Genomic DNA, 12449 nt, shown 5'->3' with positions numbered 1-12449 from the left:
AATGATCAAAGATTAAGATATTCCATGGGAAAAAAAGCTAAGAGTTTTACAAATTGGAGCTCCCACAAAAGAATGGAAGATGTGTTCATTTAAGAATATTTACTGAATGCCATTTTGTACACATGGGAAGAATTCTCAGATTAAGCGTAGACTGTCTCTTGTCCCTCCTGATCGTCTTCCATAATCAACAAAAATTTAAGCAGCACCACAACACAAAGAAAACATAAATAATCAAATTGATGCTAAAATCCGAGATGCTGATATTGCTAGATGACATCGACTTTGTTTAGTGAAGTAATTTGTGTGGATATAATTAATATGCTGATCTTTTCTTTTTTAATTTATTTTAGCACCTGAAATTATTGATGTATCCTCCAAGGCTCAAGAAGTGAAAATAACGACCATAACCAGAAAGAAAGAGGTTCAGAAAGAAAAAGAAGCTGTGTATGAGAGAAAGCAAGCAGTCTACGAGGAGAAGAAAGTTTACATAGAATCTTTGGAAGAACCTTATGATGAGCTAGAGGTGGAAACGTATACGGAGCCATATGAAGAACCTTATTATGAGGAACCAGAGGAAGATTACGAAGAGACCCAGGTAGAAGCTAAGAGGGAAGTTCATGAGGAATGGGAAGAAGATTTTGAAGAAGGGCAAGAATACTATGAAAGGGAGGAAGGTTATGACGAAGGAGAGGAAGAGTGGGAGGAGACTTACCAAGAGAGAGAAGTTGTCCAAGTTCAAAAGGAGGTTTATGAAGGTATGTATCAGTTGGGTGATTTATTTTTCTCTTTTCCTCATTGTTGCTCAATTCTATTTTCAAGGTTATTAACCTGATTCGTAATGAATGTGAAATAGATGAAAAGACCGTTTCCATTTTTAAAGTTAGAAATCTCTAGAATCTTTAAAAGAATTATTTTCTTCAGAGTTACTTTCATGCTTTGTTATTGTAAATTGAATCATTTAGTCCTGTTACTAAGACTGAATTCCAAGTGCTCTTTTCTAGTGTGGAAGTTCAAGTTTTAGTTTTACTACCTTGCTATCTCTGCTTGATCTTGCTTCTAAATCTGGCCTGAGTAATCCTGTTAGCAATAAAGATCCCAAATGCAATAACTTACACAGTTGTATATTATTCTTAATTTACATCATTTGCAAACTGATACAATTTATTAGAATTTACGTATTCAACCACTCCTTTTTATTACTGTTTTTGTTAAAGAATCACGTGAGAGGAAAATTCCAGCAAAAGTACCTGAAAAGAAAGAACTTCCACCTCCTAAAGGTATGTAATTGGAATTATTTAAATAGATCATATCATCAACATCATGATCATGGCTTGCTGGGCAAAGATGTATGAATCACAAGTTTAATCCAATAGACACAACTTCTTCTCGAAGCTTCATTGTATCAATGATTTTTTTCTAAGAATATCTACCTACTTCATTTAATGTAAACATAAAACAGATGATAAACAGATTGTTGTGGTAAGCATAAAATAAAGCCAAAATACTTGAAAGTACAGAAGCTTGTACTTGAAGTTCAGTGCAACAAACTTATCTCTCTCTCTAAAAATGAAAGAAGAAGAGAGACTATTTTAATAGAAATTCTAAAAGTACTGCAATTTTTTTAAAATGCTTACAGTTGTAAAGAAGCCTGTAGTTGAAAAAATTGAAAAGACTTCTCGAAGAATGGAGGAAGAAAAAGTTCAAGTCACCAAAGGTATTATTATTTAAAACATTTCATGCTTCTGGGTAGTAGCTGAATTGGTGATTTTTTTTTCCCCACCACATTATATTTTTTATACCTTCCAAATATTCCATTGTTGTTGTTCAGTCACTAAGTCATGTCTGACTCTTTGTGAACCCATGAACTGCAACACACCAGGCTTCCCTGTCCTTCACTATCTCCCAGAGTTTGCTCAAATTCATGTCCATTGAGTCGATGATGCCATCCAACCACCTAATCCTCTCTTGCCCCCTTCTGCTTTTGCCTTCAATCTTTCCCAGCATCAGGGTCTTTTCCATTGAGTCAGCTCTTCGCATAGGTGGCCAAAAGTATTGGAGCTTCAGTTTCAGCATCAATCCTTTCAATGAATATCCATTACGTACATCTATTTTTCAAAAAAAATTTTCTCTGTAAATTGGAAGGAATTTGACTTCAAAAAACTGATAATAAAACATTTCAAGTACCATGTACACAAGTAATTGTTTACTAATATATAGTCACATGTTAGTTATTTATATAGTCCTCTAAATTAAGATTTTTAAAATTTTGTGCAAAACAATATTCTTCACAATACAAATATATTTGTACATATTTTTTAAGTACCTGAAGTTTCAAAGAAGATTGTTCCACAAAAACCTTCTCGGACTCCAGTGCAGGAAGAAATTATTGAAGTGAAAGGTATACATCTTTGTCTTTCAGCTACAAATTTTAAACATTTTTATTTATGTGTATGGATATGTGTACATATATTACTGAACAATACACAAATATGAAATCACCAAAATAAATACATGTTATATATTATATAATATACATTTTATGTTGCACATTTATATAATTTATGTAAATAATAACTTTGTTTTTAGTTTCACTCTAAAATTGCATAATTTCCTAATTAAGGAAGGATTTGTGTTTAATCAGTAGTTCTCTAACTTTACTTTGCAGTGTTTTCTATTACATATAATATTCCCATCCTCTCATTTATGTAAATAAGCCCTAATGGCTTTGGGAAAACACCGCATCACATGTGAAGAAGTTGTCTCTATTTGATTCCAATTTAATAGTATTTGATAAAGGCTGCATGGTTGTTTGTCCCTATAGATCAAAACATGATTTGTTTCCTCGTCAATACTGAATTTGTTCTTAAGCTATCACATTAACCCACTCATTCTGCAACTAAAAACTTAAATATAGTATACACGCCATGTATTTGATGTCTTTTCCTGGAAAAAGAAATACTAATGTGAAATACTCTCTTTGAAGTACCTGCTGTACATACAAAGAAGATGGTTATTTCAGAAGAAAAGATGTTCTTTGCTGCTCACACAGAGGAGGAGGAGGAGGTGTCAGTCACAGGTACAAGGCAAATTTGAATATGGGGCTCAATTGGAAGGGCTTCAGATGGATTTTTATCTCTCTTCTTATCTAATCTGTGTTCATGTAGATATTTCTGTCTCCTTGTGAATCTTTGTCATCTTTTCATTTCAGTTGTCTGTTTTAATTCGTATTTCAATATTCTTTGTAAATTGCAATATCACCTACAGTACGGCATACCAGGAACTAAAATGTACATTTTTTTTAAAGTCCCTGAGGTACAAAAGAAAACTGTTACCGAAGAGAAAGTTCATGTTGCTGTTTCCAAAAAGATTGAACCTCCACCCAAAGGTATTAGTGATTTATTCCAAGTTTAAAATCCTTTAAAAGTGTCAAAGTAACATTTTTTAAAAGTTCCAAATATCTGAATCTGTTACTATTAAATAATAGATTTAGTCACAGTCCACAGACCTACAGCCACTATATACAAAGGAAATCATAGGCAGGTGAGAAGACCCATGAGGAGGATACTAGAGGAAAGAATGACAATTCACAGCAGCTCTGTTTCCCACTTCACTAAGCTTATGATCCAGTGACCAACCATTTAGAAATAGAAATACAGTGTCCTGGAGCAAGCTCCTACCAGCTCACGAGAGCTGATGTTAAGTTTTCAGGAATTTGCTACCCAGCATTTAACACCTCCATGATTAAAAAATTATATAAAATTAAATAAATTATATTTAAAACTATGGTAATAAATGCTCAAAACTCATTAGTTCCCCCTTTTACTATGACTATGTTTCCGAGGTTATGTGGATTGCCTCTGAGTTGTGAAAATACTGGATCATTTTGCACTACTTCCTGTCCCTTCCAAACTCCATGACAGTGACATCATTATCAGTAGCCAGGATGCATGTATTTGCACCACCATGAAAATTGGAACTTGGAAACTGATTAAGACTACAAATTAGGGCTCCCGTCCCCGCCACCACTGACCCTCTTCTATGCCCAGGCAAAATGTTAAACATTTAGGATACAAACATTATTTAAGATAATTGAATGAAATTGTTCTAGTGCAGTGACTTTTTAAAAGTAAAATTTCTAAAACTGGTGTCTGAGAAACTGGCCCTCATACCTCTGAGGAAGGGGCATTCCAACCTGTTTCTGGGAAAGTAGAGATTCCATAGGTAAAAGTGAGTGACAGGCACATTTTCTAACTAGCCCCTAGCCCATTGCCCCTAACCCTTGATTATGACACATAATTTTGTTGCCTTCAATTGGTGTAAAACCAGAATATATTTTATTTAAGCCTTAAAACAATATATGCCTTGTCAAAATGCACAGTTTCTCAAAAACAACCCATTTTTTTTGAAGTCCCTGAGCCACCCAAGAAACCAGAAGAAGTGGTCCCTGTTCCTGTTCCTAAAAAGGTGGAGCCCCCACCAGCCAAAGGTAGAATCACGTTTTTGAAAAATATTTGTAGTGTCTATCTTCTTATAGCTTTTTCTGTTGGATCTGTGTGTTAATGAGATAGCATCTGTAAACCAGTTGTAATATAGTTTAATCCTGTGTATATTGATTTCTTTAATTTGTGGTATATGTTATACAAATGTCAGTAACACTTTTAGACTCCAGACCATGCTAATTTGGTCTTTGTCAACTTCATGTAATATATGTAATGTCTCTACGGTATCGTACTTAGCATGTATTTTCATCACAGGTAGAGAGAATTAAATTACTTCCTAAATTCTTTCACTCTTACTGAGGATTTATGATTTAACGTAGTCTTAAGTGTCTCAGAAGGAGACTAGAGTTCTCAATATTGTTTCAACAATCGTGTCTTTCAAGTTCCTGAAGTTCCCAAGAAACCTGTGCCAGAGGAGAAAAAGCCAGTTCCCGTGCCCAAGAAGGAGCCTGCTGCTCCCCCAAAAGGTACACCAGACCTGATCACAGGCTGCCCCTTTGCTCCAAATGCCAGTGCTTCGTTTTACACAGTCTTCGTACTTACTTTGCTGTCTCTCTGGTGTCTTTGATGTCCCTAGTGTTTTTCGTTTGTTTGTCAGCTTTGGGGCTCTACTCTTGACATACATTATTTATGATACTGAACGACAGAAGTCACTTTTAAAAAGTAGCTATATCACACTGCTGTCTTAAATTTTTAACATCTTCCCTTAGAGAAAGAAAAAGTATTTGTGAAATTCATTTTCTACAGGGCATGTTTCTAGGAAAAGCTCTTTCACTCCTCAGCTATGTGACCATTTCTTAATTTAAAAAAAAAAAACAAAAAAACACTTTCATGAGTTAGGACAAGATAAAGATTAATAGGAGGGAGTTTGGTAGAACTGAATGTTAACTAGGTAAAGATGTTGCTGTGTTACTGGTAACAGCCACTCTTCTGAAAAGTCAATAAGGCCTACTCTTAAATAATTGGAAGCATCAACTTTGGGCAGTTACTTTCACCATATTTCTCTAGACATTAATTGAGCATAGGCACTTGCCACAAATGTTGCAATTATCTAATTAGTGAGTGAAGGGATCTTGCATACATGTGTGTTTGGATTCAAAAGTGTTAATTCTGGCTTTGATTTTGGATTTGGTTGGCGTTGGGGGTTTTAGTGATGGACACTATTTTATGGAGGTGATGAAGCAACAAAACTGCACACATCTGGTCAGTTATAGAGATCCAGTATCATCCAGCTTGGAAGAAAGCAGGCTCTTACATTTTATGTAGTGTTCTCTTTTGCCTGATTTCTCAATTTTCCATTTTCTTCCTGAATCAAGTCTGCTTCTCTGTTTCTCAAACTCTTGGCTGTTTCAGCATCCTGGGGGGAGGAGAGGTATTCTTTTTTTTTTTTTAATTGAAGTATAGTTGATGCACAATACTATATAACTTTCAGGTGTACTATAAAGTGGTTCACAATTCTTAAAGGTTATACTCCATTTATAGTTATGGAATATTGGCTGTATTCCCTGGGTTGTGCACTGTATCCTCGTAGCTTATTTTATATATAATAGTCTGTATCTCTTAATCCCTACCCCCGTATTGCCCCTGCCTTCTTCCCTCGCCCCACTGGTGACCACTAACTTGTTCTCTATATCTGTGAGTTTGTTTCTTTTTTGCTGTGTTCACTATCTTGTTTTTTAGATTCTACATATAAGTGATATCATACAGTACTCATTGCTCTCTGACATTTCATTTGGTATAATACCCTCCAAGTTCATCCACGTTTTTAAATGGCAACATTTCATTCTTTCTTTTATGGCTGAGTAGCATTCCATTGTAAAAATATACCACATCTTTATTCATTCATCTAGAGATGGACACTTAAATTGTTTGGCTATCTTAACATTATAATTCTGCTATAAACATTGAGGTGCATGTATCTTTTCAAGTTAGTATGTTTGTTTCTTTATAGTCTTTTTTTTTTAACCAAATGAACACTTCAGTGTCATATTGAGAGGACTAGCCTAGCACAAGAGTGTTTCCTGAGTTTTGTAAATACTACAGGTGCACAAGCAAATTAAAAAAAAAAAAACCCAGAAGAGAAATAGAAAAAATTAATAATGATATATATACAACCATTCTAATGACTTATTGGTCTAAGATGTGAAAATGTTAGTCACTCAGTCGTGTCTGACTCTGCAACCCCATGGACTGTAACCTACCAGGCTCCTCTGTCCGTGGAATTCTCCAGGCAAGAATGCTGGAGTGGGTTGCCATGCCCTTCTCCAAGTCTAAGATAGTCTTGGGTAAAATATACTCAAAATATATATGTTGTTACAGATTCCAGTTCTCAATACAAAGCATAAAGAGATTTTTCTGTATACTGTATCCGTACTCTATATTGTTTCTGTAATTACTGATTTTTTATCAAAAGTATACCAATATATAAAGAATAAATTGTGTATACATACTTCTGTGTATATAACTCTCCTTTTTAGTTGCCTAAATGTCTCTGTAATATCACATAAGACATTTATCATAGCCTTTAGAACACTGTATTTTAATTTTTTGCATTATTTTGCCTGTACATAAAAAAATCTATAACAGCATTAATGAACTACATAAAGATTTGTGTTCATGCTTATATCCATTGATGAAAGTGATATCTATCTGAACTAACATTGTATTTTAACACCTTTAAGTTCCAGAGGTGCCCAAAAAACCTGTTCCTGAAGAAAAGGTTCCTGTTCCCATTGCAAAGAAGAAGGAAGCTCCACCAGCTAAAGGTACAGTGACTTGCTTAGTAAGGAAGCCCTATCTTTATGTCTTGAGTATAAAACATTTTTGTGTTTAATTATCTGTTCATTTAGTTTAATTCAAAATGAATGTTTTATGGTGTAAGAATTCAACAACATTGTCTGTCTACCTGCCTACTTTCTTACAAAATAACTGTGCATAAGCTACTTTGGAAAATTCAAAAGGCAACTCTAAAAATTAATGTCTTTTCAAGTTCCTGAAGTACAGAAGAGGGTTGTCACAGAAGAAAAAATAACCATTGTCACTGAAAGAGAGGAATCTCCACCACCAGCAGGTACCCCATCCCGTCTCCATGAAAGAAATGTGTCTTTTCTTCAGGCTTCTTTAGTTGCATGTCTTCATTAGTGGGCCTGCCAGTTCTATGTTGCTCATTTTCTTTGCCTTTCTGAGAATTTTAAAATCAAATACTATCCTTTAAGTGCCAGAAATACCAAAGAAGAAACTTCCCGAAGAAAAAAGACCTGTCCCTCGGAAAGAGGAAGAAGTTCCACCACCAAAAGGTATTGTCTCTCTCTCTCTCTCTCTCCAAGAACCATCTTTACAATTTTATGTTCCAAGGCAAATGATGATTTTGTTAGTTCTGTGATATGTGTGGATCGTGAGTGTGTATCTGTGTTTGGTGTTGAGCTTCAGTGAAATAACACTCAAGTTCTGAAAGTGGACCATGTTTTTAAAGTACCAGCTGTGCCTAAGAAACCTGTCCCAGAGGAGAAAGTTCCCGTGCCAGTTCCAGTCGCTAAGAAAGCCCCTCCTCCTCGAGGTAGGATTTGTTTCATGCCTCTGACAAAAATCTTTGAGCCAGTGAATTCTTTTTCCTACCTGATGTCTTCTTGTACTGACCCCTTGTCTCTCTTCGGATAGAATTTCTGTGTGCATATACTTGTGATACGTAACTTGTTTCCGACTGTTAGGGAGAGTGGTATACTGGGCAAGTCTTCCCCTAACTTTAGGGAGACTCTTGATTAAGACTCTTGCTTTTTAAGCTCTAATTTCAATGCTTTCTTAAAGCCGAAGTTTCTAAGAAAATGGTCATGGAAGAAAAAAGATTTGCTGCCGAAGAAAAACTATCGGTCACAGTTCCTCAGAGAGTGGAGGTCATGCGGCACGAAGGTATATAAACAGGCGTGAGGGGAGAAATGAGTTTGCATGTGTTCCCTGCAAGTCTTTTCTTCTTGCCACATCATTTACTTTAGAAGTTGTCCTGAGTATTGTCTGTCTATTGTAGCCTCTAAGACTGTTTTGTGTCTGCATTGGTCCTGAATCATTCTAAGAAAGTGAATGGGATGGTGAATGTGGGATAAACGTGAACGGGGCCACACTTGGGCATAAGTTGAGTATTCTTCTCGGTCGTGGGCTCTACCATCCCCTCTTCTGAAACCAACTCTCTCCTTGTTGCAAAGAGGAAGTCCTATGAAGTTCCACCCCTAAGCAGATAGAAGGACATCATCCACCCGTAGGGAACACGTGGTTATTATCAGAACTTCAACGGACTCTTCCGGTGGAATTTAAATTAAATCTCATCTTTTAAAATATCTGCAGAGAAGGAATGGCGTTATTCAGAAGAAGAGGAAAGAGTATCCGTTTCAGTTTATAGAGAAGAGGAAAGAGAGGAGGAGGAAGTGGAGGTTACAGAATATGAAGGTAAACAATGCAAATAAGCTAGTGGTGACCTGGAGTCTTGATAAGCTGTTTTCCTTCACAGATTGTGTACTCAGATTAATGAAAGTGATACAAATTCAGTGAACATCTACTGGCCTTATTTGATGTGTCTTTTGATCAAACTGCAAGATTTAGAAGCATTAATTAAACATCCAGTGTATTTATTGTCCACCCCCTCTTAACTTGGCTATGTAGGAGACAGGGTTTCATATTTAAACAGGTAACTAAAGGTCCAGGTATCTTCATATACAGTTACCCTTTCAGTAGATGGGACTTGGTTTCAGTATGGTGAGCTGAATGTAGACTAATGTCTAAAACATAGGCAACACAAAACAGTGTTGATAGCATAACTCAATAATGTGGCCTGACTCACATATTTTAAATGAACAAGGAATTAGATGACCTTATTGGCCAGGTTTGAGAGTGAAGCACTGAGCACGTAGGCCTTTCCAGCGATCCATGTATGGAGAGAGCAATCATGAAATATCTTTTATTAGATCAGCCTGTTATTTAGATGTTCGCATGCCTATAATGTTAGTTCTCTATGGTTTAAGGACTGAGCAACAAGCTTTATTTCAACCTTTTTAATGAATTAAGACAGCCCTAGGTTTGCTGCTAAAGTTCAGCATTGTGGCTAAAGCAGTATATCTGAAAAAACTTTACTAAGAAAGTTTTAATGTACCTCTGCTTTAAAGATTAATCAGTAAGTTTCTTAATAAATGTACTGTCTTCCTAATGAAACGGTGAATAGAACTGTACAGTCAGATGCCCTTGAAATATGTGTCTCTGGCTAATCAAAGGGGTCCGGCCTCTTCCCCACTTGGAAGGAGACACCATGTGAAATCCAGATGTGCAATCTTGATGGAAAGCCTTAGAACAGAGAAGACTTGACTCCCTGGAGGAAGCCCTCCAGTTCTGTTGTGCTTCCTGGGAAAGGCCGAGACGTCAGGCACAAGTCAGGAATCTGATGGATCCCAAGGGCCCTATCCCTTCTAGAAATGTTTGGGAAAGCTTAACATGTACATAAGGAAAGTTCTCATTGCATGAATCTAATTTCAGCCTTTGACAGTATGCATTATAAATTTCTTTTAGTACTATAGACTCTAAATTAAAAGGAAAGACACCGCAGGATATTCTTATGCTTTCATTAAGTCCAGAAGATTTAGGGGAAAGATAGGTAGCCTATTCAGTTTACTCCTAATGTTCATAACTAGATCTCTCTATTCTGTAATTAACCTTAGACACCCAGACTCAAAAACCACAGGAAGACTGTTAACCTTGTTCACCATCCCTACTCTTGTAAAACTGGGGCAGTGGGGAGTCCTGATTCCAAGTTCTCAGCAGGTTTTTCCTATGTAATCCAGGTCTTTTCTTTCTTATAAACCTACTTACAATTCTTCAAGTATATATTTCTGCCCTGCGCCTTCAAATCTAGTGTCATCGTATTTTTAATACTTGTCTTCAAATTCCTGTGTTCTTGTTAATTCAGCCACTAGAATTGTTCTATGTCTTGTGCTTGTCCTGTTCTTCCTGTGAATACAAGCATTGTTATCTTTATGATACACTGTAAAATTAAGTTCCCGAAACAGTCTCTGTACTCTTTATGAAGGCATGTGCTTTGATTAAAGTCTTCTTCTTTGGGTATTATAAGTGAGAACACCCAGGGATTTGGCAAGTGTTAAACTTTCACTATTTACTTATTCTTTGACTTAATAAAGTACAGCTAAATTTGAACATGAAAAACACGACAGGCTTATCTTCTTTAAAATTGGTATCTTTAAAGTGATGGAGGAGCCTGAGGAATACCTTGTAGAAGAAGAGGAGCACTTTATTTCTGAGGAAGTGGAAGCTGAACCCGCCGAAGGTAGACCAGCTCTTAGATTAGCTCTAGCCCTGTGTGTTGGGCTTGTCCCATTCTAAATGTTCTCTTATAGTTAATTCATTGCCTGTATTGCAAACATCAGTAAATATGTTTAATTTAAAAATTCCTTAAATTTTTATTAAAAATAAATCTGGACATTTCTACAAATATATTTTATAATCTTTTCAAGTGCCTGAGAAGAAAATCATACCCAAACCGAAAATTCCTGCTAAAGTAGAGGAGCCTCCACCAGCTAAAGGTACAATTCTGTCTCTGAGAAATGGGACCCGTTTGTCTTCATAGCTATAATGCTTTTAGTTTGAGTAACTGCCTCAGTTTTGCCAACTTATGTGTAAACATTTTAACTGACTGTAGTCATTAATGTTTGTGTAAATGTTTGATCTTTCATAAAGTGAGCTCTTTGCCCCAAAAGAATGGCACTTCTTCTGCAATGCAGACTAATATTCTTAAACCTCATATTTCTAAAGTTCCTGAAGCACCGAAGAAAATTGTGCCAGAAAAGAAAATTCCTGCTGCAGTTCCCAAAAAGGAAAAGGTGCCACCCACCAAAGGTATATTGGGTTTTCCTTTATTCTTAAGTAATGCCTGTGTTTCAATCTTAAACTGATACATTCTTCAAATTTTTATGACATTAACAAGAAATAAGTGTGCCTGTGTTTAGTGTTTTTCACACTTTTGTGTCTGACCGTGTCGTGCAATGTCTTTTAAGTGCCAGAAGAACCAAAGAAACCAGTTCCTGAAAAAAGGGCTCCTCCCAAAGTGGCTAAGATAGAAGAACCTCCTCCCACCAAAGGTAAACGAAGCCCCCAGCACAGCAACTGGAGACATGTCCTGTCTTTCGTCCTCTCACGGCTGTCCTTCAGTCTCTCCTTCTATATGGAGGTTATTGGTGTATGTTGGCCGCAGTGATGTATTATTGCCTTGTCTTTGGTGGATTATTACTCACTTGTTGTGAAGCTTATTTGTGTGTACCTTGTAAAATTGTATTCTAAAATCACATAAGCCTCTGGCAAATATACTTAATATAAGTTATGCTGAAGCTGAAACTCCAATACTTTGGCCACCTGATGCGAAGAACTGATGCATTTGAAAAGACCCTGATGCTGGGAAAGATTGAAGGCGGGAGGAGAAGGGGACGACAGAGGATGAGATGGTTGGATGGCATCACTGACTGAATGAATGGACATGAGTTTGAGTAAACTCTGGGAGTTGGTGATGGGACAGGGAGGCCTGTAGTCCATGGGGTCGCAAAGAGTCAGACGTGACTGAGCGACTGAACTGAATATACTTAATACACTTTTAAAAATTCCACTTAAAGTAATCAACTCCATAATCCTAAAATTATCTTTCAAGTGACTGAGAGGCACATGCAAATTACCCAGGAAGAAAAAGTTCATGTTGCTGTTACTAAAAAAGTGGAGCCTCCAAGACCAAAAGGTACATGGGGCCTTTTGATACCCAGAATGTTCTGCTTACCCTCTTCTCTTTACCAAATACACTAGTTATGGGTGTTGGTTTTTTGTTGTCATTGTTATCATTGTTTTCTGTTTGAAATCATGAAAATGTCAAGTCTTTTATGTTTGAGTTGCTGTTACACAACTACCATTTTGTGA

General features: G+C 36.5%; 1 protein-coding gene across 1 annotated transcript in view; it reads left to right on the top strand.

The window, feature by feature from the left end:
• Nucleotides 1-12449, top strand: part of TTN (titin) — a 276220-nt gene that overhangs the window by 111679 nt on the left and 152092 nt on the right. Inside the window, 19 exon segments of the mRNA XM_070359061.1 lie at nucleotides 351-755; nucleotides 1215-1277; nucleotides 1637-1714; nucleotides 2321-2398; nucleotides 2984-3076; nucleotides 3305-3385; nucleotides 4409-4486; nucleotides 4883-4966; nucleotides 7181-7264; nucleotides 7489-7569; nucleotides 7715-7795; nucleotides 7972-8055; nucleotides 8304-8405; nucleotides 8835-8936; nucleotides 10738-10818; nucleotides 11006-11074; nucleotides 11304-11387; nucleotides 11546-11629; nucleotides 12190-12273. Of these exon segments, the coding sequence (XP_070215162.1) occupies nucleotides 351-755; nucleotides 1215-1277; nucleotides 1637-1714; nucleotides 2321-2398; nucleotides 2984-3076; nucleotides 3305-3385; nucleotides 4409-4486; nucleotides 4883-4966; nucleotides 7181-7264; nucleotides 7489-7569; nucleotides 7715-7795; nucleotides 7972-8055; nucleotides 8304-8405; nucleotides 8835-8936; nucleotides 10738-10818; nucleotides 11006-11074; nucleotides 11304-11387; nucleotides 11546-11629; nucleotides 12190-12273 (1896 nt within the window).

This window comes from Bos mutus, chromosome 2 (assembly GCF_027580195.1).
Source record: "Bos mutus isolate GX-2022 chromosome 2, NWIPB_WYAK_1.1, whole genome shotgun sequence".
NCBI lineage: Eukaryota > Metazoa > Chordata > Mammalia > Artiodactyla > Bovidae > Bos > Bos mutus.
The sequence above is the reverse complement of the archived record's forward strand: the minus strand, read 5'-3'. Positions and strand labels throughout refer to the sequence as shown.